General features: G+C 40.8%; 1 protein-coding gene across 1 annotated transcript; it reads left to right on the plus strand.

The window, feature by feature from the left end:
• Positions 1 to 1739: 1739 nt before the first annotated feature.
• LOC136577674 (up-regulator of cell proliferation-like) lies at positions 1740 to 24685 on the plus strand. The gene is made up of 2 exons (XM_066577587.1): positions 1740 to 2034; positions 19989 to 24685. Exons 1-2 carry the CDS (start codon positions 1740 to 1742, stop codon positions 24683 to 24685), a joined length of 4992 nt encoding a protein of 1663 aa, XP_066433684.1.
• The last annotated feature ends 1066 nt before the right edge of the window (positions 24686 to 25751 follow it).

Below are 25751 nucleotides of genomic sequence, written 5' to 3' on the forward strand. Positions count from 1 at the left end.
GAGGGGAGGAGAGAGACGGTGAGCCAGCGAGGGGGAGGGAAGCAGAAGGGGCAACGGCATGGCAGCCTCGGCGTATGTCATTATGTAGTGTTATTGACAGTGAGGCCTCTTTCACATGAGCATATATCGGCAGCTGTTTTCACAGCCGGCCGATATACGCTATTATTTGAGGTGTAAAAGCTCTTGAACGGGCGCACAAATCTAACATTTGTGCGCCCATTCAGATGGCATTGGCCTCAGTGCATATACGTCGAGGCTGCCATGCCGTTGGCCCTTCCTCTTCCCTACCCCTTGTTGGCTCCGCGGAGTAAGGAATGGTGGCGTCACCTGTGACAGAGTCTGGAGTCCGCCTACCTAAGTTTATTCAGGTGACCACTACACCAGCGTTGCGTGGAGAGGCCTGCCGGGGAGGAGTTGGTAGAGCCACCATAACATCCCTTATCGCTACCCCACCATCTCCTTAGTGGTGTGCCTCTTGTCTCGGTCACTGCACTAGTATCCTTAAACTGTGGCTATTACGGAAGTCCGGGGACTTCGGGGAGGTTCTCTGTGTATGAATAGTTATCAGACATCTTTGAGGTGCTAACCGGAATGGTTTATTAACCACTTAAGGATGCAGCCCTTTTTTCCCCCCTCCATTTTCCGTTTTTAAAGATCCCAAGACTGCCCTTCATATGATGACCCCATACATAGTAATAATGCTTCTAGTAGTGCCAATGAATATAAGAAAAGAAACTGAAATTCACCTGTCCGATTTCCATTGACAAGCAGGTGATCCTCTCTGCAGTCTGGGGTCCGGCACAGGCTGTGCGATGCAGTGACATCATCGTGTCAGCTGAAGTCCTCAGCATCCCTAGAACACTGTAAGGCTGAAGGCTTAAAACAGCTTACCAAAGTAAATTCCAATTGCTCCTTGCTTCACCGTGGTCTTTAATTGGATTTACATCCTGAGGATACCAATGCAGCTGAAAGTGGGGCTTGCCCAGACATCTTGGAAGGCTCTCTTCTAGATGTGTTGTGTGGTGGGAAAGCATGGAGCCAAAGATGTCTGTGTTACAAATTCTGCAGAGACAAGTGTTAGCTGGAAGAAGTCATCAGGGCAGTCTGGGCCACGTAGAAGTGAAAACCAAAAGTGAATGATACTAATCAGATATGATGTCACCTGTGATCACTGAAGGTAACTGCATTATGATCGCTATGATTGTGTAAACTAGTATCTAACCATTATATGCTAAGTTTACTATTAGAAGTACACTAGAGCCAAGCTGCTGTATCTGTTGTATCTTAGCATTGGTGTGAAAGTTATCTTATGTTGTCTTCAATGTGTATATACAGTATATTTTTTGCTTTTTGTAGGGAAACAAAACATATGGCTCGAGGCTCATGCTGCATTGATGAGTCACTTGAAAGGCAAGCCAGTGATGGTGCTCAAAGTCATGGGCGAAATATGGCCATGAAATGAAGCTGTGAGGGATAATAGAGGGACAGGGGGGCCCAAGCTGAACTTTTGCACCCGTGCTCACGAGCCTTCAGCTACGCCCCTTGGGTAACATGGCTTGGATGGCACCCTTTGCTTCCCTGTTAGAGTTTACAACAGTGTTGCATTTGGCTGCTTTTATGTTGAGTTAAGTCTTTAGGAGGCTTCAGTGATGATTTAATGCTTGGATGAATTATATGACCACTTGATATATTGTAGACCGGTTACTGTATCTATTCGCAGACTGTGACATAAGAACATTATGAATACGACCAGAGGAGCTTTGTGGATCGTAAAACATCTGAAATGGAAGCTAGCAGAGATCTTTGAGGAAGACGTGAATGGTTTCTTTGATGAACTGGACTCACTAGGCCTCATATCTCCGGACGAATATGTAGAATTCTGTCTGATGGATTCTCAGACAGGAAAAGCCACTGGGTTGATGAACCACATACTTCAGAATGGAGAATCGGCATGTGAGAAATTCCTCAACCACCTCGAGAACATGATTCCCAGGTTTCCCGCTTTGCCTGGGTTGTCTCCGTTATTTCTGCAAGGTGAGCACCTTCTCTGTTCCATTATGGCTTGTGTACCGGTCCATGTTACAGCTTAGTTTTGTACAAAGCGATGAGGTTTCTATACAGGTCCACAAGGCCTCTACTGCACCTCTACATGACTGATTTCATGGAGATTTTTTTACTGTCGAATTCCATACAAATCTTAAGGAGAAAAATAGGTTTGTTGGTTCAGCAGATGCCGTGTATGTATATATAGGTAAAGTCCCCTGGTGCAAGCACCGAGTCATGACTGATTTCTAGGGTAATGTCGTGAGGTTTTCTTGGCAGACTGTCTTTGCGGGGTGGTTTGCCATTGCCTTTCCCAACATGTATACATAAATAGAGATGAGCGAACGTACTCGGTAAGGCCGATTTCGCAATCGAGCACCGCAATTTTCGATTACTTCACTACTCGGGTGAAAAGTACTCGGGGGCGCTGTGTGGCGGGGCGTGGTGGAGCGGGGGGTAGCAGCGCGGAACAGGTGGGAGCTCTCTCTGTCTCCCCCCCACTCCCCTCTGCAACCCCCCGCTCACCCACAGCGCCACCGAGTACTTTTCACCCAAGTAGTGAAGTACTCGAAAATCGCGGTGCTCGATTGCGAAATCGGCCTTACCGAGTACGTTCGCTCCTCTCTATACATAAAGGTATAATAAAGCGTTGCTTTTAGGGGATAACATAAGGAGGACCCATCTAATCTTTGCTTCCATCTTCCTCACCTCACCCCCTCCCATCCCCATCTTACGTCTCGTATTCGATTCCGGTCTACCCTTTTATCTTGCCCTCTGCTGATTTTTAATCTTCCCAAAGGGTCCCTAGTGTCCTCCATTAGATACCAGGTTGTATATTGAAATGGAGAGACTGTTTTTCTGATTTCTTGGTCAGTGTAATGCGATTGAGGAAAAGTCTGCCAGTTTTTGAAAAATGCTTTTTGGATTATGCTTTTTCTTTGTGCCTTTTGTTCTCCACACTTCCGTGTTGAGTAAGTGTTTAAGTTGGGCTACCAGCTCTGTTATTTCTAGAAGCCAATGTTTGAGCAGAAATCTTTTTGCTACTAGAAGAACTATGTGGATGAATCTAGGGAATTTTAGAGGAGTAGCTCCATCTGGTCTGTCATTACAGTTTGTATCTCCCTGGGTATTACTATTCTCCATTGTTCCTATATATACTTTATGAGCTTCTTCGAGAAATCCTGCATCTGAGCGCAACTCCACATGCCATGCACTATATCAGTGGCTGGGGTTCCACATTTGGGCACTGTGTGATGCGCTCTATGAAGGACAAAGATGCTGGAAAAGCAAAGTCATATACAGCATAATGCATCATTTTGAAAAAAAGTTCCCCTCCAGGTCTCATTTATCAAGAAAGCTCGGATTTTTTACAACCCTTCAGGATCTTTTTTCCCATATCTGTATCTTGTGTTATTTTTTTCCATCTAGCAAATATTTTGAGCTTCTCGATTTTTAGAGTTTAGTCTTTTATTGCCCTTTGTACTGTAGAGAATGAGAATCTTCCGACTGATTGTGTGATTATATAATTAAAGTTTGTTTTGCCCACCTCTCCACTGAGATCTCTTAGCCTAGTTTTGCAAAGCCGAAGGAGAGGCTAGGTTGAATTCAAGAAGCCTATTGGAATATACATCTTTGCCTCTCACCCAGTCTACTATACGGTATGTCTTGTTAAGGCCCATCTTTTGAGCGATAATTGTTGAGTCTAAACGCACGGCCATCATGCACTATTCGTTCATCTGTCAATTTAAGCCAGCCTAAAAATCGTTGTGCGGTCTTATCAGTACCGCACACTGAGTTCTCTGTGGATAGCATTGTTTCAGCTACTTAACCCGCCGGGGAACAAAGGAGCTGAATGCGGATAAAGGCCCTCCAGCTGTTAACTACATACAGATAAAGGCTTCATTTGCATGCTAATAAGCTACTAAGTAGCTACTTAATAGTTTATGAAAAATGATATCTTTTGAACAAATTTTGAGTGATAATCACTGCGTCTAAGTCCTCATGACCGTGACGGACTCCGCCAGTTGAATATTGCAGCGGAGTCCATCACGGTGCCCCCCTAAAAGACCCTATACTCACCTCCCAGATCCCCGTGCGTGTCCAGCCTAGCAAGGCGGCATGATGCGCAGTACAGCGATGACACGCCAGCAGTGCAGGATGATGCAGTGGGCGGGGACGCGTCATCACGCGATACTTCCACTATGAACACAGCGGAAGTATGGTGTGACAGCCTCCTTCCATTAACTACAATTGAAGCTGGCCGCATGTTTTTCCGTGGCATTTAGAACATGATGTGGTTTCTTTCACATTGTGGAATTTACCAAAGCCTAAGAGCTGTGGCATAACCCTACGGATTTCCACCGTGTTTTACACGGTAGAAATCCGGCCATGGGCGTTAGCCCTAAATCACCCTTTAGGCATGCTATATTGTAGCTTCTGATGTTCGGGAAATTCACTCCTCCTTCACTCCTGCTTAACATTCTGCAAGGATATCCTCGGGCGTTTTCCTGCCCAAATAAATTTTGGAAAAGCTGAAATAAGATATAAAACGTCTGAGTGTTTGATTAGCATTGGTATCATTGGCATAGGGTACAACAAATTGGAAAGCTCATCATCTTGATGAGATAACATCTTCCCAACATTCAAAGAGGGAGATTTGAACATCTCCTCCCTTCTGCAGCTAATGGTGTGCAGTTTGTGTATAGGGAGGTGGGGTATTTACCTATTTTATCTCTAAATATGTAATATGTGATTTCAATGCTCTTTCTCTCAATCCCAGGGAAGTCCAGAAAGACTTAGGGCCAGATGCACCTATCTCTAGGATTTAACTTTTTGTTGGGTTGATTTGATAACCCGAGAAGGTCACAAATTCAGTTATGCCTGCTATTACTTTTTTCAAATGTGGCTTGGGGTCTGTCATATGAGAATGTTATCAACAAAGAGAGTGGTCTTAATTTCTTGTGTTCCCATTTTTATCCCTTGGAATACGGGAGAATCTTCTAGATGATTATTATTAGATGTTCCAACACTAGATCAAATGGTGAGGGCCCCTGCACACTAGCGTTTTAACACGCGTTTTATTTTCACGCGATATCGCTGCGTTTTTTTTACCGCGAATGTCATTGGACTTTCTAATGTTAAAAACACATTGCACAAAAATCGTAACGCACAAACCTGCATATTTTGTGCGATGCGTTTTTAACATTAGAAAGTCCTATTGACTTTCACATTAAAAAAACGCAGCAAAATCGCGTGAAAAGAGATTGCGGGCAGCCTTGCCTGGCACCTCTATATAATGAAAATGGATCTGATAAGGCTCTCAGTGTATGGGTTCTTGCTGTTGGGTTGCTATAGATGCTGTCAATGTAGGTGCAGAAAGGATTCTATATCGCTAGTTTATCCAGGACCATTCCCAGCCATCACTATTGCACATTATCAAATGCCTTTTTCAGCGTCTCAGGATATTAGCATTGGGTTTGATGTGTCCGGTGCCTTAGTGTGTCTAATACCGCTAGGACATTTTTAATATTTGCAACTGCTGAGTGATTTTTTATGAATCCAACTTGCGAGGGTCTCATTAGTATGGGCATCAGTGAACTTAACCATTTCACTAATATTTTTGCTGATATTTTCAGGTCTTTATGAGGAAAATAGGCCTGTATGATCCTGGTAATTGTGGATCTTTATTGGGTTTCGAAAGCGCTCTTATGTTTGCATGTTTTGCAATTTCTCCCTATGTAGTATGTGGTTATAGTATTTCGTCAGTACTGGTGAGATTTGGCCTTTTAAGGCTTTATAGAATTCCCCCAAGTACCCGCCTGGGCCTGGGGCTTTGTGGTTGTAGCGATTGCATGGTGAGCTTGAGCTCCTCCTCTGTTACGTCCCTATTGATGTATTAGCGCTCTGAGTTAAGGTTTGATACAGCATTTCATAGTATTTTTAGGACATTATTGATTTGCTTTGGTGTCTATGTATGCAGTCAGTGTTGTCTTTCAATGCTGCAATGTGGTTTGGCGGGTTACGTCCTTTGGCCAGTCGGGCTAGTAGTTATCCCGCTTTGCTTCCATATCTGAAGAGTTCTGCTTGGAAGTATATTTTGTATGACTTTTCTTTTCTATCTACCCAAAGACTGATTTTCCTATCTTCCAGGCTCTCCATTCTGTGTGGATGGGGATATCAGGAATGTGATGTGTTCTTCTTTGAGCTTCGTGCTCACCCTATTGAATTGCATGTTTATTGTCTTCCTAAGGTTGGACATGTAACTCAGGCGTTTACTCCGAACTACCGCTTTTACAGTTTTCCAATAGAGAGATGTGTTTGAGGAGTGCATCGCATTATAATAATTATATTCTATCCACCAAGCTTTTAGCATCTCCAAAAAGTTTTCATCTCGAATCAGGAAACAGGAAAATGCCACATAAAGTCGGTGCATTTTTGGTAGGTGTCGTGCATTGTCATGGATATTGGCGTGTGATCAGAGATCACTAGTTCCATGATTTCTGTTTATATAACTTTCTGGGAAAGATTATTGGATACCAGTATATAACCAATGAGTGACCAAGAAATATCTGAATGCAGAGAACACCATGAATCACATAAATCAGTGTTCTCTGCTAACAGTCACAATATTCGGTCCCTATAGTGTAGGCCCACACCAGCACATCTACGGTCCTCATCTAGTGACATGACTGTGTTTAAATCTCCTCCTACTATCTTGTGTGACCAAGTCACTGTGTACTGATTGTTCTAGCTGTTTGAAGAATTGTTTGCGCTCTCCATTTGGAGCCAATATATTGTATATGCTGTATCTACTACCTTCGTATTCGACCACCACGTGTGACTGCCTGCCCTCCTGGTCATGATTTTCTGAGATCACCTTTCCTGTAAATGATTTGTTTATCAATGTCGATACTCTGGCTTTCCAATTTATGGCCGAGGATCCCAGCACTCCCCCTACCCCGACAAACAAACTAAACTTTAGTAAAGCAAAATTTAATCAGCTTAGAACTACTATTGGTAACATTAAATGGGACAACGTCCTAACAAATAACAGTACAGAGGATAAAAGGATCCTAATCACCTCATGTGAGCAGTTCATTCCCTTTAAAAATAAAAGAATCTCAACTAAAAGGAAACCAATGTGGCTCGACAAGATGGTAAGAGGGGCAATAAACGAAAAAAAGGAAGCGTTCAAACTACTAAAGCAAGAAGGCAGCGAAGAAGCGCTAAAATCATACAGGGAAAAAAATAAAATATGCAAAGATAAGATCAAAACTGCCAAGGAGGAAGCAGAAAGACTGATCACCAAAGAGAGCAAAAACAACCCAAAGCTATTTTTCAACTATATTAACAGCAAAAGGATTTGCAGGGAGAGCACTGGCCCTTTAAAAAATAATGCAGGAGGAATCATTGAAGATGATGGAGGGAAGGCAAATCTATTAAATAGTTTCTTTTCAAGCGTATTCACAAACGAAAAGGAAATGCCACACGAGATGCAGGGGAATAAAATGAACCCCTCACAAAATGTCATACCTAACGGAAGAGGAAGTGCGGAACCGATTAAAGAAGATTAAAATCGATAAATCGCCAGGTCCAGATGGAATACACCCAAGGATACTAAGGGAACTAAGTGACGAGATAGCTAGGCCGCTATATCTAATACTTCTAGACACTATGAAGACCGGTGTTGTACCATTGGATTGGCGCATTGCCAACATGGTTCCAATTTACAAAAATGGGGCCCAAAAGTGAGCCTGTTAACTACAGGCCAGTAAGTCTCACTTCAGTAACGGGAAAAATTTTTGAGGGGATTCTGAGAGACACCATCGATTAGTACCTCAAGGAGAACAACGGAATAACTCCTCACCAGTATGGATTCATGAAGGGTCGCTCATGTCAGACAAATCTGATCAGTTTCTACGATGAAGTAAGCTCTAGGCTGGACCTGGGAGAATCTATTGATCTCGTATATCTGGACTTCTCTAAAGCATTTGACACCGTGCCACATAATAGGCTAATATACAAAATGAGACAGCTCGGATTGGGTGAAAACGTGTGTAATTGGGTAAAGAATTGGCTCAATGATAGAAAGCAGAGGGTGGTAATAAATTGTTCGTACTCTGATTGGACCCCAGTCACTAGTGGGGTGCCACAGGGTTCAGTATTGGGCCCCATTCTGTTCAATATATTTATCAATGACCTGATAGAGGGGCAAAATATCAATATTTGCAGATGACACAAAATTATACAAGATAATTAATGCAACGGAGGACAATGTGCGGCTACAAACGGACCTGGATAAGCTGGGGGCTTGGGCAGGAAAATGGCAAATGAAGTTCAATATTGATAAATGTAAGGTTATGAACATGGGCAGGAGAAACGGATGTCACCAATATACACTTAATGAGGTACAGCTAGGGAAAAGTGATATGGAAAAGGACCTGGGGGTACTAGCGGATAGTAGACTAAACTGGAGTAACCAATGCCAATCAGCTGCTGCAAAGGCAAATAAAGTTTTGGGGTGCATTAAAAGAGGTATAGGGGCGAAGGACGAGAACATTATCCTTCCATTGTATAAGGCACTTGTCAGGCCTCACATGGAATACAGTGTACAGTTCTGGTCACCGGTGCTCAGGAAAGATGTTATGGTATTGGAGGGGGCTCAAAGAAGAGCGAGTAAGCTAGTACATGGAATGACGGGACTGGAGGCTATCCAAATTGGGACTATTTACTCTAGAAAAAAGACGGCTAAGGGGCGATCAAATAACTATGTATGAATACATGAGGGGACAATACAAGGATCTCTCCCATGATCTGTTTACACCCAGGACTACGACAGCAACAAGAGGGCATCCGTTACGTTTAGAGGAAAGCAGGTTTCATCACGAACATAGAAAGGGGTTCTTTACTGTTAGAGCAGCTAGACTGTGGAACTCTCTACCTGAGGAAGTGGTGATGGCAAAATCCTTAGAGGAGTTTAAAAGGGGACTTGATGTCTTTCTGGAGTGGAAGGATATTACAGGATATAAATCTTAGGTTAATTGTTAATCCGGGTATACAGGCAGGTAGGAACTATTAGGGGCTGATCCAGGGAACAGTCAGATTGCCATTAGGGAGGCTTGAAATATAAGCCCTACCCCCAAAATAAGCCCTGGCTACACTGCATTTAAAAAAAAATGAAAATATTACCCAGCAGGCTCGATTTAAGTCCCTCACCTCACTCTCCAGAGGTCTGCGCTGTTCCCACAGCCCTCGCAGTCCTAGCCGCTCGTACAACATCACTTCCTGGTCTCAGGATTCATAAATCCTGCCTTTAGGAAGCGATGGTTGTGATTGGTTCTTGACCACTGCTCAGCCAATTAATGATGAACCAATCACAGACATCACATTGGCTGTGACGTGGTGCTCGAAGAACCAATCAATACAGCACTGGATGAACCAATGCAATGGCTGTGATTGGTTCATCAAGCGCTACATTGATTGACTGAACAGCACTCGAGAACCAATGACTGCCATACCATAATAGTTTTTAAGGTGCAGGGCAACCCGCCGAACTATTATGGAGTCATTAATAGGTTGCTGGTCTGCATGGTGCACTACATGTATCAGGATGGTCTGATACTTTGTATCTACTCTGTATGGGAGTATACACCAAGCAGGCACCCACTCTATATAGGAGGTTGTGTGCGTGGCTGTCTCATCGGTGTCCTCTACAGGTATAACTGGCTTCTTCATTTGGCATTTGGCTGCCTGCATGCTGAGGTGGTGTACATTTTTGCCCTCCTGTGTCAGTAAGTATATGGCCGTTTCCAGTGATTGTTTGCTTTTATATTTCCCTTTTATGGGATTGGCTTTATAGGAGCGTATATTTGCACATAACTAGAAATAGTCTCTGGTCTAGAATGTTCTGTCATTGAGTTCTGATGTAATGTACAGTATGTAAGTTGGGGTAGCACTTGTGATTGTAAGTGTAAATGTTCATGTGGATCTTATTTATACCCCAATCCGGGGATACTCACAACACCTCGTCCATCATCGGGAGACCTTGTCTTAGGCTGTTTGGTCATTCTTCTCAGTGGGATATAATTCTGTCACATGTTGAGTATTCATCGGGTGTCAGACACATGGCTGAAGCACTGTCGCATGTGGATAGTTCAATGAGTGGCAGAGGCGCGCGTTGTCCTGTTTCTTTTGTTGCGGAGGACTGTTGCTGTGAATGTTGTAGAGAAGAGATTCTTAAGGTGAGTTCCGCTGCTTCCGGCATGTTGAATATCTTAAGGGTTCCATCTGTGTTGAACACCTTTAGCTGTTCAGGGTATTGGAGCTGAAAATTGGCTGTCTTTTTGTATACGTCTGTACCTACAGTGCGGAACGCTCTTCTTCCCTTGGCGACTTCTGCTGAAAAGCCTTCAAATATTAGTAGTTCTTGATTTCTGATTCTAAGAGGCTTGTTTCTGGCCCAGAAAGCTTGTAGAAGAGAAATGTCATTGTAGTCGAGGAGTTTGAGTATCACCTGGCATGGACGTTGCGCGTGCATTTTTGCCCCTGGTTTATGATTGCTCAGGTCAAATTTGATGAGCCCTCTCTACTCTGCAGTACTAACCTAGGTCCAGCGCCTCTGGCAACTCTTATTCATAGATTCGCAGCAGATCTACTTGTTTCACTGTTTCACGTAAGCCCACTATTCTCAGATTGTTGTGCTGGACCTGTTTTCTAGATCTTCTATTTTGCCCATCATGCGTTGCATACACTGCGTGTTGTCTTCTAGTTGAGTTTCTAGGTGGTGCTTGTCCATTCATAGCTGGTTTACTGTGCTTTCTAACTCCTCTACCCTGTTGTTGATTGAAATTAGCTTCATATATAGTCGTACCAGGAAATTCTGCAATGCTTGCTCTATCATCTTCTGTCTGTTTTGCGCCACTTCCGCAGCTAGCTGCTTGCAATTGGATTGAATTCCTGAACCCTCTTGCTCTGTTTCTGACTATGCTGTACTTGAAAGAAAATACTGGGATAGCGCCTTGTGCAAGTGGCAATACATAGTATTAATGAATATTTAGTGAATAATTAAGACAACTTACTCATTGTGGACAGTCCTCCAAGAAGATTGTCCTCACACCTGAAGTCCAAGCAGAAAGATATGGGTCTTGTGCACACAAGCATCCTAGGATAATAGGAGAGCCACAGGACAAATCCAAAAATGGCAGTTTTTGGTCGATGCAAGATGAGGAAATAAATAGAAAAATTCTCACGCTCAACAAGAAACGTATATAAAGGAAAATTCCCCGAAAAAACAACCGTAGTTGTATTATATATATATATATATATATATATATATATATATATATATATATATATATATATATATATAATATACTACAAGGAGAGTAAAAAAGTACATATAGTACTTTGTATGTCCTTTGTACTTTTTTGGGGAGTAATGTTTCTCTATATTTATTGTACACTTCTACTGAGAGGCCATCTGGGCAAGGGGATTTTCCTTTAGTCATGTCAGAAAGTGCCTCCTACAGTTTTCTTAGTGTAAATGGGGCGTCCTTAACCCCTTAGTGACGGGCCCATTGCATTTTTACATCCTAGCTAAGTGGGCTTTAATCCTAGAGGACGTAAAAACACGCATCCTCTTTGGATTAAAGCCCTCTTGGCTGAGGACATGACAGCTCCATGCTGTCGGTACCCGCAGGTAGCCGACAGCATGGAGCTGTCATCCTGGGCTGCGGGCAGTACCCCCCGGCAATGCGATCGGCGCTATCCAATGTATAGCAATAAAGTTAAAAAAAGTTTTAAAAAGTTAAAGATTGAGCTGCCCTGATGGATCGGATCCCTCAGGGCAGCTGAAATTACTCACCTGCTTTGCCTGTGGTGTCCCGCGGTGAAGGGGTTCTCCAGGACCCAGCGCCGCTATTCTGTGCATGCACGCCAGACGAATGACGTTACGCGCATGTGCAGAAGGACGGGAGCCACGGTAATTTTAAAATCTCCTGGCTCCCGGTTTCTGAAGGTCACCGGGAACCAGGAGATGTCACCAGGGACCGTGGTGAGCGGTCCCCGGGTCCGTGATCGCCGCAATCCAATGGAAAGCAGCAATTGCAAAAAAGTTTTTAAAAAAAGTTTTAAAAAAGTTAGTTTCACCTCCCCTCATAGATCGGATTCATGAGGGAAGGTGAAAATACTCACCCCCGGTCCTCAGCGATGTTCCGGTCCCCCAGGACCTGAAGTTCCCTTCTCCGCATGTGCACCCGACGTCAATCATTGGGCGCGTGCACAGAGGGGCTCAGTCCCCGAGAAATTCAAAATGTGTAGCCAGGAGCAGAGAGAGGTTCACGGGGACATGATCACTGTTATCCAATGGATACAAAATAACAAGGATCAGCGCCTACTCACACAAAACGATTTAAAAGGATGTGAGATACTTTTAAGTACTCACCTGGTGCTCGGCCAAAACTCCTGTCCAGGAGATTGACCGGCACCTTGTATCCGAGCTGGCTCATAACGTCCCTGGAGTCCCGAATCCAGATTACCGGAGAGCGTCTCTGGGGTTGGCAGCCGTAACGGGCTGTTTATGCAATCACTCGTATCAGATAGGAAAAATTCCCCCGCGCTCGTGGGTTCCAGCAGAGATAAAGGACACACTGTCCGTAGATAACTTTAACTAATTTATTAATTCCTTTGCTACGCGTTTCTGCGGGCTTACCCGCTCTCATCAGGCATACATTTGAACAACACCGTACACAATTTATACATTTCTAAGGCTCACATGAGCGCTCAGACGCCGACTTTCGGAACCGCCCTCTGCTTCATGTGGAATAACACGTCACATCATTAATCAGTAACCCTTTACATACTACTATATTTCTCCATTCATAAAAAGCAGCAAAATATGCTATTTAAAAGTCCATTCGACTTGCTTAAACTCATCATAATCTGCTATATTTCACAATATTATTTAAAAACATAAATTATCCATAAATAACTACTACAATTACATTCTAAAAATAGGGATGTTACTATAAGCAAATTAACAATATATTGCATTTACCCAATTTATCAGCTATATATACTCTATGTACCTATCATTCATTTTTTCTCAAAATAAACCCCCTCCATTATGAAAGACAACGTTATATATATCTATATAATACCCAAATAATCAATAAATACATTCTAAAATTTTCATTTCTTTAAAAATTTTGTTCTAAAAAATCCATTCATATTATACTATTTTTTATATTGTTTATACCCTCTTCATTCTATTTTTATATATATCAAATTATACTTTATCGTAACATTAACCCTTTATAATTACCTCTTTGTAACTCACATCTCCTCTCATACGATTCAATCCCTTTAAATCAGATTTTTTCTAACACCTCATTGAGCCCTGTTGGTTGCAGGGTCTGGAGTTTATAAATCCAGAACATCTCTTTTCGTTTTAGTTCGTTCATCGATTTACTTTTTATCTGCTCTATTGGTGTAATTTTCAGAGTTTTCGATTGACATTTGTGTTGCGCAGCAAAATGTCTGGATACATTATGTTTTGTGTATCCTCGTTTGATATTATATTTGTGGTTAGCCAATCTGGCACGAATTGCATTTTTTGTTCTTCCAATATATTTTAACCCGCATTCACATTCCAGCAAATATACAATGTGTGTACTATCACAGTTTAATCTATTTTTATACTGAACTACAATATCTTTATCTTCTATTTTTAGTTTAAACGTATCTCTCTTCTGTTGTATATGTGTGCAACATTTGCATCTAATTTTATTACATCTAAAAACTCCTTTCTCTGATTCGATTTTCGTGAGGGAACTCTTTTTATTTTTGTCTTTTAATTCTGCCTTCGAGGGTGCAATGATGTTTTGTAATGTTTTATTTTTCCTGAAGATCAATCTAGGTTCGGCTTCTAAAACGGGTTTTAAAACGGGATCGTTAAGTAAAATGGGCCAATGTTTTTTTAAAATACCTCTTATACTGTTCGACTGGTTATTATACTTGGTTATAAAAGATGTTTTTTTATACACATTATTCTGTTTTTGTTTTTCTTTTACCGGGGTTGTTTTTAGATTCTTTTCTCTTTCTATCATTACTTTGTTTTGGGCTGCGTTGATAAGCGATTTGGGATAGTGTTTTTTTAAAAAATTTTTCTTTAAAATATTGGACTGTTGGACATAATCTTCCGTTTTTGTACAATTCCTTCCAATCCTCTTATATTGCCCGTAAGGGATGTTGATCTTCCAATACCGAGCATGACAGCTTGTAAAATCTATATAGTTGTTGCTGTCAACTTTTTTGAAATGCGTGACAGTAAAAAAATTTTTATTTTCCGAATGAAGTTCAAGATCTAAAAATATTACTTTCTTTTTATCTATATTAATAGTGAATTTTAAATTCTGATCATTACAGTTAAGTTGATTTGTAAATTCCTCTAGTTCTTTCGTTTCACCGTCCCATATGATTAAAATATCATCTATGTACCTTTTGAATAAAACTATCCTATTATCTAAAATATTATTCTCTTCGAACGCCCCGACATATAAATTTGCATATGTCGGGGCGAATTTACAACCCATTGCCGTCCCCCGCTCCTGTTTAAAAAATCTATTATTATATGTAAAATAGTTGTTTTCTAAAATAAATGAAATGGATTCTATTATAAATTGTACTTGGGCTTTGGGCATTAAAGGATGTGTATCTAAATATTTTTGGACGGATTGGATGCCTTTATTATGCGGTATGCAGGAATAAAGTCCTTCTACGTCTAGTGAACACCAGACATACGTATCTTTCCACTGAACTTCTTTAATGATATCTCTCAGATGACCAGAGTCTTTCAAATAGGATGGAAGACTCTGCATGTATTTTTGCAACTGTCTATCGATGTATTCAGCTAAACGGCTGGTGATGGATTGTATCCCCGCAATGATAGGTCTCCCGGGGGGATCTATACTGTTTTTATGTACTTTGGGAAGATGATGAAAATACGGAATCTCTGGTTGAATTTGCATAATATATTTGCCTTCTATCTTGGTAACTCCTAATTTATCAATACCTTTTTGTACTAACGTGTTTAGTGCCCTTTGTATACTATCTGTGGGATCTGTTTTTAATTCGCTATATTGTTCTTTATCTTCTAAAATCATTAAACTAACTTTGTTGTATCTTGTTAGATCCATAAGCACGATCCCCCCTCCCTTATCTGCTTTTTTTATTACTAGTTCATTATCATTCTTAAATCGTTTTATTGTGTTTATCTGAGTCCTAGTTAGATTCTTTTTTATGTTTTGTTTTTTAATAGCTCCTTCTAAATCAGTAAATTCTTTTAGAACATTATCATAAAAAATTCTTATATGGGGGCCTTTACTTTCTATAGGGTAAAAATTGTTAATAGGTTTAAGATCTGTTTGAATGGGTTCGTCTATATTAAATTCAACAGTTTTTTCTTCTAAACAATTATCTTTATTCATGATGTAGTACCTATTTAGGGTCAATTTCCTAATGAATTGATGAAGATCTATGAATATATCAAACAGATTTAAATTATTGCTAGGGCAAAAGGATAACAGTGGATAACAGTGATCATTTAAAGTAATAAAAAGTGTGAAAAAGTAAAAAAAAGTAGTTTGAAAAAGTAAAAAAAAAGTTTAAAAAGCTGATGTTTCATCTCATGGCCCCCAGATTTCTCCGTGGACCCTACCCCAGCTTCTGCGCACGTGCCTGTCGCCAAAACGGCAGACGCATGCGCAAAAGCGGTGGATTGCCAGGGTAATTTAAAAACTCCCTGCTCTTGGCTACAAAACTTAGCCGAGAGCCTGGAGATATCACGGGGGGGAGGGGGGGGGGGGCCCGTTGAGCGGTTCCTGGTCACATGTTCGCCGTTATCCAATGGATAATGGCGATCACGAAAAGTAAAAAAAAAAAGATGAAGTTTTATCTCCCCTCACCGATGCGATCAGTAAGAGGAGATGAAACGTTTTACCGGAGGCCTCCGTATTTGAACCCCGACACATTCCTCCTCAAAATGCTGGACCCATACGCAGGAGGCGGGGAGCCTAGGAAACTTAAAATCTCCTTGGTCCCAGCGACCAACGGTCGCCAAGAGCCTGGAGCAGTGAGCAGTTCTCGGTCACATGATTTTAAAAAAAAGCGATCTACCTTAGGCTGGTCTCCCATGACCGGATAGGAATTACGGATCCTGTATGCGTCTGATCCGCGGTAATACGCAAATCAAACGCATTGGATTACACAATTCCAGTCACATTAGCGGGTTGGAATTACGTAATCCTCTCACAGAAAACAGAACGCAGCAGGTTCTACAACTACATTGTATATGGGCTGCGGGTACCCACGTCATCGCTAAGCGACGGCACGGGAAATACAAACAAAAAAAAGGTGTACTGCGCATGACCGTCTGTATGAGTAGGCAGTTATGCGCAATACATTACGCAGGTGTCCGCAAGCGGATTTAACATACGGCTGTGTGGGCCCGGCGTTATTCAGACCACTACCTGTAATCCGTAATTTACAAGAAGCTCCGGAAACGCTTGCCTTCCTGCAGTTCAAGGAGCAGCTTGTTGAACGCCTTCTGTGTGAGGCCGCCGCACCTCATCAAGCTTACGGAGACTCACAGAGCGCCACTTTTTACACCCCATCCTTGCCGCTGGGGTCACGAAATACCCCCCAAAAAGAATAAGAGAAGGGGGATGTCAGATTTTATTGCCCCGTGTACCCATCCCAACCAGGCCCCCATAATTACCCATGTCTTCGAAAAAAAGCACACAGTTTACATTATTTGGGGAAGGCCAAAAAGGGCGCGGAGTTGGGGGGGGGGATTATTTTTAAGGAGTCAATTTTTTTTTTCCGCACAAGTAAGCAATGGGACCAAGAATTTATTCAGTTGTGCCCTGAAATCTGATATTCCATTATAGGCCTTGCCATGTGTCCTGTAAGTAGATTAGGGCCACAATGGGTATGTTTCTGAACACAGAACAAATGAGCGGATCCATTTTGGGTTGAATGTCTTCATTCCTATGTACACTGTACAAAATAACTGTTTTTAAATTGGCACAATTGCCAAAAAATGAAAATCGTCATTTTTTCCTTCTGCTTTGCTTCGATTCATTCAAATACTGCGAGGTCAAAATTCGCAGTACACCCCTAGATGAATTCGTTAAGGAGTCTAGTTTTCAAAATGGGGTCATTTGTGGGGGTTCTCTATCGCTTTAGCCGCTCAATGGCTCTACAAGTGGGCAATGGGGACTGGAATTTATTCCGTTGTACCCTGAAAATCCAATGGTTATTCCTACCATTATAGGCTTAGCCATGTGTCCTGTAAGCAGATTGTGGCCACAATGGGTATGTTTCTGAATACAGCACAAACAGGGGTATCCATTTTGGGCTGAAAGACTTCATTTATATTTGTGCTGTTCAAAGAAAACAGTTTTTAAATTAACACAATTGCCAAAAAAATGAAAATCGTAATTTTTTCCTACTGCTTTGCTTAGATTTATTCAAAAATTGTAGGGTATAAATTCTCAGTAGACCCATAGATGAATTCGTTAAGGAGTCTAGTTTTAAAAATGGGGTCATTTGTGGGGGTTTTGTATCGTTTTGGCCACTCAAGGGCTTTACAAGTGGGCGATGGGGCCTAAATCACCATCATGCTAAATTTCTGTTCTGAAAGCCACCGACTACTCCTTTCATTTTGGGCCCCTTTGTGCATCTAGACATAAGATTAGGGCCACAGTGGGTATGTCTCTGAAAACGGGAGAAACAGGGGTATCTATTTTTGGGTGCAAGTCCTCATTCATGTGTGGGCTGTACAAAAAAAAGCTGTTTTTAAAATGACAGAATTGCCAAAAAAACAAAACTCATAATTTTTTCCTTCTACTTTGTTTAAATTCATTCAAAAACTGTGGGGTCAAAATGGGCAGTACACCCTTAGATAAATTCATTAAGGGGTCTAGTTTTCAAAATGGGGTTATTTCTTGGGGTTCTCTGTGGTTTTGGCCGCTCTAGAGCTCTACAAGTGGGCAATGGGGCATAAAAGGCCTTCAAGCAAAATTTCTGTTCTGAAAGCCACCGACTACTCCTTCCATTTTGGGCCCCGTTGTGCATCCAGATATAACATTAGGGCCACAATGAGTATATTTCTGAAAACAGGACAAACAGGGGTATCCATTTTGGGGTGCAAGTCTTCATTCATATGTGTGCTCTGTTAAAAAAAAACTTTTTAAAAATGTCAGAATTGCCAAAAAAAAAGGAAAATCACAAATTTTTACTTCTGTTGTTCTTGAATTTATTCAAAAACTGTGGGGTCAAAATAGGCAGTTAACCCCTAGATAAATTTGTTAAGGGGTCTAGTTTTCAAAATGGGGTTATTTGTGGGGGTTTTCTATGGTTTTGGCCACTCAAGGGCTCTACAAGTGTGCTATGGGGCCTAAAAGGCCTTCAAGCAAAATTTCTGCTCTGAAAGACACTGACTACTCCTTTTATTTTGGGCCCTGTTGTGCATAGAGACATAAAATTAGGGCCACAATGGGTATATTTCCGAATTCAGGAGAAACAGGGGTATCTATTTTGGGGTGTCAATCCTCATTTTCATGTGCACTATAGAAAACAAATATGTCTTTAAAATGACATATTTGCAAAAATATAAAATTTTATTATTTCTCCTCTAAATTGCAATAATTCCTGAAAAAAACCTGTGGATTTAAAATACTCCTGACCTCCTCAGTGAATACACTAAGGGGTGTAGTTTTTAAAATGGGGTTATTTGTGGGGGAATCTATCATTCTGACACCTATGAGCCTTTGAAAACTTGGCTTGGTGTAGGAAAACAAAGTGTTCCTCAAAATGCGGAAAAGTAATGTTAAATTTGTAAGTCTCCTAAAAGGTTTAAAAAACGAAAGTTTTTCAAACATGCATTCAGAATAAAGTAAACAGATGGAAATATATATCTTAGCAAAAATTTGTACAGTATGTTTGCACATATTTGAGATATTACAGTTGAAAATGTGAAAAAATGACTACAATGTCAGAATCACTTGGATATACAAGGCCTTTACGGAGTTATGCTATGTTGAGTGACACATGTCAGATTTCCAAAATTTGGCTCCGTCACTAAGGCGCAAACAGGCTTCGTCACTAAGGGGTTAAATGTTTTTTGATCTGAAGTAAGAGTTGGAAATGGAGTGTTGGACAAAAAAATCATTAAATTCACTCTGGGAATGTTGGAGCCTGGAATTACAAAGGCCACTGTAAAACTGTCAAAATCAGGGGTTAAGTGTTCTTCTTAGAGACACACTATAAGGGGATTATAGCGACACCTTTGTGAAAAAATCATGCTGCGTTTTTTAGGGTTTCCCATTCCCCAAACATTCCAGGACATTATGGTAGGATACTGTTAGTGGCCAACATAGTTGAGCTCTGGGGTTCCAGGTGAACAACTGATTCCTAAAAGCAATCTGTGTTTGTCATGTTCTGAAGATAGTTGTGCAAACCTGGTAAGGCAATCAAGCCAAAGTAATAACGTAGAAATAACATGTCACTGCTTATCCAAGCGAGTAACTTAATATCAACTTTTGAAAGCTTGAAACTAAAAAGATTTTAGGGGTAGAGTGTGCACCCAATAGGTATTGTTATATACGGACACAGTCTAAGAGATTTCACTCCCCAAAGAAATATAAAAAAAATTTCAGACTCTTTTGTATTATTATTTGTTGATTAATTGTTGTGAAAGTCTTTTAATCCTTCGTACACACAATAGTGACAATTGGGATTAGTAAGAGACTCCTGATACCATGTCTAGGTTTGGCTGGTGAGTGCCTGCCCTTTAGCCATATTACTAATCCAGTCTAGAATTCAGAAAATACAAAGGTTTACCAAAATAATTTTGAAATCCCGTGTTTGTTTTGGTCTTTCCACAGATCGGTCTAAGAATTTTCAGGAACTCCTAGAGCAACTCAACATGAAGAACCATCTGGATTCAAAGTTGACATTGGGAGATGTACTTAGCATTGGAACAGATAATCTTCACATTGATCAACCCAAGGATATTCAAGACATTCCCTGGAATTTTTTAACAAAAATTATAGGGCTTAATAGAACGGCAAGAAACATCCAACTCCAAAAGCAGTTCCCTAAAGAAGAACCAGATGATGATAGTGAACAGTTTTTCTCTGTGAATGAAGTAGAAGATCCTTCATGTTCCATCCATCCACTAGATGTTCTCTGTGTTGTTCTTCATTGTTCAGACTTGTTTTTACAGCAAGAAATCATAACAAAAATGTCCATGTGTCAATTTTCTGTTCCACTTTTGCTTCCTGCTAATGATGGTCTAGATTGTACCTTTATGCTTTGGGCAATGAGAGACATTGTGAAGAAATGGAGACCTCAGTCACTAGCTGACAGTAAAGGGTTCATGGAAGACAACGTGGTCAATATTGAAATGCCGATCTTCTCTTTTGTCCGGCTGGGGCCAAGTAAGTTATCTAAATCTAAACTACTAAACCAAGTTTTGAATCCAGTTCAACAACATCATGACTTCTTCATACATGACAATATGGAAGGAGGTAACATCAAGAGGAAGATATCTGATGGGCTGGTGGAAATGTCCTGGTACTTTCCTTGCGGGAAATCTGATGTATTCTCAGAGCCTATTGCTGTGGCCAATCTACGGGGAGACCTGGAGTCCAACTGGGAACAATTCACATTTCTTACTAGAATCTCATCGGCCACCTTTATATTTATAGATAGTATGTGTGAAAGACAATTCCAATTATTATCCTCCTGCAGTCCCAATGAGACCAAGTTTTATTTAATTGTCACTCCAGGTAAAGACAAGGCAATTGACCCAGAGACACAAAAACATCTGAAAAATGTAATGGTAAATTTAAACATTCGTAAAAAGCAAATTGTAGTAAAAAGAACCAAGACAAATAATGCAGAATATGTTAAAAATATTCAGAACAGCATTGAGCAGTTCTTAAAGGAATATCCTAAAAAATCATCTATAGAGAAGCTAAAAGCACAACGATACGGACTTCCTATTAATGTTGATGAAGACTTACCGGAGTGCCAGAAAGCGAGAGCATGTGCTGTGAACATTACTTCACTCATAGACAATGTGGAAGATTATAAGAAGAAGTCACTAAACCTACAGGGGGATCTATGGAAGAAATTGTCCAAACTAGAAAAAGAATTTTGCAGGATGACAAACCTAAAGGGGAAGGATGTGCAACAATACCAGGCTGAACTCCAAGACGAACACATTGCTCTACACAAGATACAAAATGAACATGATCTCTCTGAGGGCATAATGTTGTTTATTAATGCAATCACCCATTTATCGCAGGCTGAGCGACAATATTTCCTGAAATGGCTGAAATTGGAACTGGAGTCAATATCTAGAAATAACGTGTCTGCATTGCAAGCTGAATACAAGGAAAGGTGTAGTAATACGTCTACTAATGTAGAGGAACTCAAACGTATAGATCAAAAAATCTCAGACAGTTCTTTGGGAATTGAACATTTTCTCCGTGAGTTGGGACAGTTTTATGAGGCTGAATGTTCAATGATAAAAGAAAATTTACTCTCTGAAGACAGAATACAGTTTTCTGGATTACCAGAAATTGTTTCTGACCTCCTGCATGATGGGTTTCCATTGGAGCTGATTGATGGAGATGCCTCCAACATCCCCTTACAGTGGATAACTGATGTCCTAACTGAGCTGGATAAGAGGACTGGAGGACAGTGTAGGATGAGAGTGATAACTGTGCTTGGAGTGCAGAGTACGGGGAAGTCTACCCTACTCAACACCATGTTTGGTCTGCAGTTCCCAGTGGCCAGTGGACGATGCACACGAGGAGCCTTCATGACTCTTATCAAAGTGAAGGAGAACTTCCAGGAAGAAACAGGCTGTGAATTCATTCTGGTGATTGACACTGAAGGGTTAAAAGCTCCTGAGTTGGCTTCTCTGGAGGACAGTTATGAACATGATAATGAGTTGGCCACATTAGTGGTTGGATTAAGTAATGTTACCATAATCAACATGGCCATGGAGAATACAACAGAGATGAAAGATATTTTACAGATGGTGGTCCACGCATTTCTTAGGATGAAAGAAATTGGGAAGAAACCCAACTGTCAATTTGTCCATCAGAATGTGAGTGACGTGTCCGCCCATGACAAGAATATGAGAGACAGGAAGAAACTTCTAGATCAGCTGAACGAAATGACAAAAGTTGCCGCAAGAATGGAAAAAAAAATTGGAATTACTCGTTTTGGTGACGTGATGAACTATGATTTTGAGAGGCACAACTGGTACATTCCAGGTTTATGGCAGGGCGTTCCTCCAATGGCTCCAGTAAACTGTGGTTACAGTGAAAATGTTCATAAGTTGAAGCAGGATTTATTTGCTTTTATGAAAACCCAAAATGCTCCTAGCAATATCCAGGACTTTATTACATGGGTGGAAAGCTTGTGGAATGCTGTAAAACATGAGAAATTCATCTTTAGTTTCAGAAACAGTCTGGTAGCTGACGCTTATGGTAAGTTGTCTATGCAGTTCTCACTATGGGAATGGGAATTCAATAAAAAAATTTACGAATGGATCAATGACACAGAAAATAGCATAAAAAATCAGATATCAGAATGCTTGGATCAAGAAATACATGACCAGTGTAGGCATGATCTTCATCAGCTGCTGCTTGAGGGGGAAAATAAGATGTTGGAACAACTGGAAAACTATTTCGAAAATAAAACCGAGAACGTTCACCTTGTAGAACGATATCGAGAAGAATTCAGATTGAGCATTAAATCCCTAAAAAAGGAGCTTGAAAGAAAGGCCATCAGCAAGTATGACAATGCTGTTGCTCTCCAGAAAGGGAAGGTTGAGGTTCAGCATATCCAGATGAAGTATCAACAGGTCATAGAAGAAAAAATTACAGAACTCGTGGAATCTGGAAGACTGAAGAATCATAAAATGACCGATCAAGACATAAAGCAGGAATTTGAGAACATGTGGGAGGAGACAATATCAAGAGCACAGATTGGAAAAATTAAACGGCGCAATGTGGGTCAAGCAATGTTACAGCTTGTGAGAAATGACCTGAGTAACAAAGGATCTGCCATAAGCCAAAGACTAGCAAAAATAACACAGTTAGTGTATAGGCAGCACCCTTTTGAAGTGAGTAAAAAGCACATTGATCAATCTTTTATCTCTAGTTTAAAATCATGGTTGTTTAGTGATCAATACATGACAGTGAAAGAATTTAATGACTCACTGATAGATACGTGTGATGAGTATATCACAGAGAAGGTGAATAGTGATGAAGACTATGATGATGCTTGCTGTCAGGAACTACTTCAGATAATCAATGAAAAGCTTGCAGGTAAAAATGCTAAAAAACTGCCCTTCACATTATTCTTTGACATGGATATCAAGGTGTTCATTTTTGGAAAAGCAGCTGAAGTGTTTCAAGAGATGCATGATAGGTTTGTCCAGAAACACGACGCAAGAAATCGTCTGGAAGAGTTGAAACCTCAGTATTGCACAATATTTCTCAGTATATTCAAAGAAAAAGATGAAAGTCAGAGCAGAGCCAAACAATTCTGTGAGCAGTGCCTGAAGCCGGCCATCACCCAGTATGTGTTCACTCATCTCGGAGAAGCAATAGTGGATGACATCCTACACAGTTCTGACAATAGGATATTCAGCACCAGAACCTTTTTCCAGTATACATTGCTGGAGAATTTACTGATGGAAATGGCTTTCCCAATATATGTAGATTATCTTCACTCTTATAAGAAGTTTTCAAAGGAGTGGATAACAAATTACATCTCAGAGAAGTATCACAATCCAGGAAGTTTGGACGAATTTCATGAGAACCTTCTGAGCTCAATTTGTGAGAGAGTCCAAATTGTTCTTCAGGATGAAACGTGTCTAATGAGCTCAACTATCTCACAATTTTTTAGTACTCTTTGTCAGAACTTGCAAACCGAATTAGTGATTCCACAAAATAAGTTAAAAGTCATTGTTTTTGGTAACACGTTAGATGTGGAACAGTTTTCCATAGATGTTCAGTCTTACCTAACAGACACAAAGGAGCAAATTTCAGCACAGTTGAGGTCTATGAGGTTGCAGTCAATACTTTCCAGACTCACATTAAAGCCTCAGGATGAGTTGTTGAAGAAAGTGATTGGATGTGGACAACAGTGTCCCTTCTGTAAAGTCCCCTGTGAGGCTGGAGGTGGTGACCACAAGGAACACTTTGCCTCTGTCCACAGACCAAGAGGACTTGGAAAATACAGGTGGTGTGCTGATGAAAAACTGGTCCCTGACATTTGCAGCTTGGCTGTTGTGTCTGAAACTAAATTCAAAAATTCAGACACTGATTGGAAACTCCACCCTTACAAAGAGTATCGCACTTACTATCCAGACTGGGCCATCCAACCCGACCCCAGCATCCAGTCCTCAGATTACTGGAAATACATTTTTGCGCAGTTCAATGAAGAGTTTGCCGATGCATTTAATGCAAAACCAGCTGATCTGCCATCCAACTGGAATAAAATAACCAAAGAACAAGGTCTAGCCAGCTTAAAGAAAATGTTCAATGTCTCCTAACCTGAGACGATGATGACATTTGTACAGCCAGTCACAATTTTAACTTTAATACTGCTGATTTTACATTCTACAGCATTATGATCATTTTTGCATTTTCTATGATTTGTACGGTGAAGCTGCCAATTATTGCTTACTCATCTTATTATAACCTTATGGAGGTCGCCCAGGAGGATGCACAGTTTTCCATTGGCCATAAGTGGCCATGTTACAGGGTATAGAATAACCTTGTAATTGGTTTTTATTACCTTGGGCCCGATGATTGGCTAGATACAGTTGGTCCAAAAAGACCCTTTCACTTTTTTTTGCATTTTGTTATGTTGTGGTCTTGTGCAAATATAAAAAAATCAGGTATTTCACCATCATTCTGCGCTCAATAAGCCATAATGACCAAGTGACAGCAGAATGTTAGAAATCTTTGTACAATTTAAAAAAATGAAAAACTAGTATTTTATATTGACATAAGTATTCACGCCTCATACTCAGTACTACTGAGGCAGCAGTTGTAGGGAGTGCAAAGACATTTAGGAGCTGACCAAAGAATTGGATGTAGTAGGGAGGAAGAGTCTTGTTATACATTTCCTTGCCTTTGGTTACCTGTTTGAAGGCGGCCAAATACAGCACATCCCCTAGATATCACATGTATACAATAAGTGTGCAGATTAGCATTCGCATGTATCTGCAATAATTCTTGTCTTTTGTAATGATGATTTTTATAGTCTTGGCTTTTAAATGTTTAATCGTAGTCAGTAGCAATTTACCGATCCTGTAGGACCCATTAAAGTGGTATCACCATCTTAGCTTTCCAAACTCAAAGGCAAATGCGATAATATAATTTCTGACCACTCGGCTGGTAACTATGAAAACAGTCGATCGCTTCATGCAGCGCTGTTTGTGTAGCTCCCATTGCACCGAACAGAAGTTATATAAACAGTGCGCTATTCTGTTTCCGTAATGGGAGGAGTTACAGAAACTGTTGGCTCGCTGTGCTATACTGTTTCCATGGCTCCCCTTCACTTCAATAAGCTCCCCTTCACACAAACAGCGCTGGGCTGAAACAATTGACTGT

The sequence above is a fragment of the Eleutherodactylus coqui genome, chromosome 8, assembly GCF_035609145.1.
Source record: "Eleutherodactylus coqui strain aEleCoq1 chromosome 8, aEleCoq1.hap1, whole genome shotgun sequence".
Classification (NCBI taxonomy): domain Eukaryota; kingdom Metazoa; phylum Chordata; class Amphibia; order Anura; family Eleutherodactylidae; genus Eleutherodactylus; species Eleutherodactylus coqui.

Bases quoted from the DNA above. Each gene is read 5' to 3' on its own strand.
- LOC136577674 (XM_066577587.1), top strand. From the start codon at position 1,740: ATGAATACGACCAGAGGAGCTTTGTGGATCGTAAAACATCTGAAATGG. The intron at 2,035-19,988 runs GTGAGCACCTTC...GTCTTTCCACAG, and splicing joins GTCTCCGTTATTTCTGCAAG to ATCGGTCTAAGAATTTTCAG.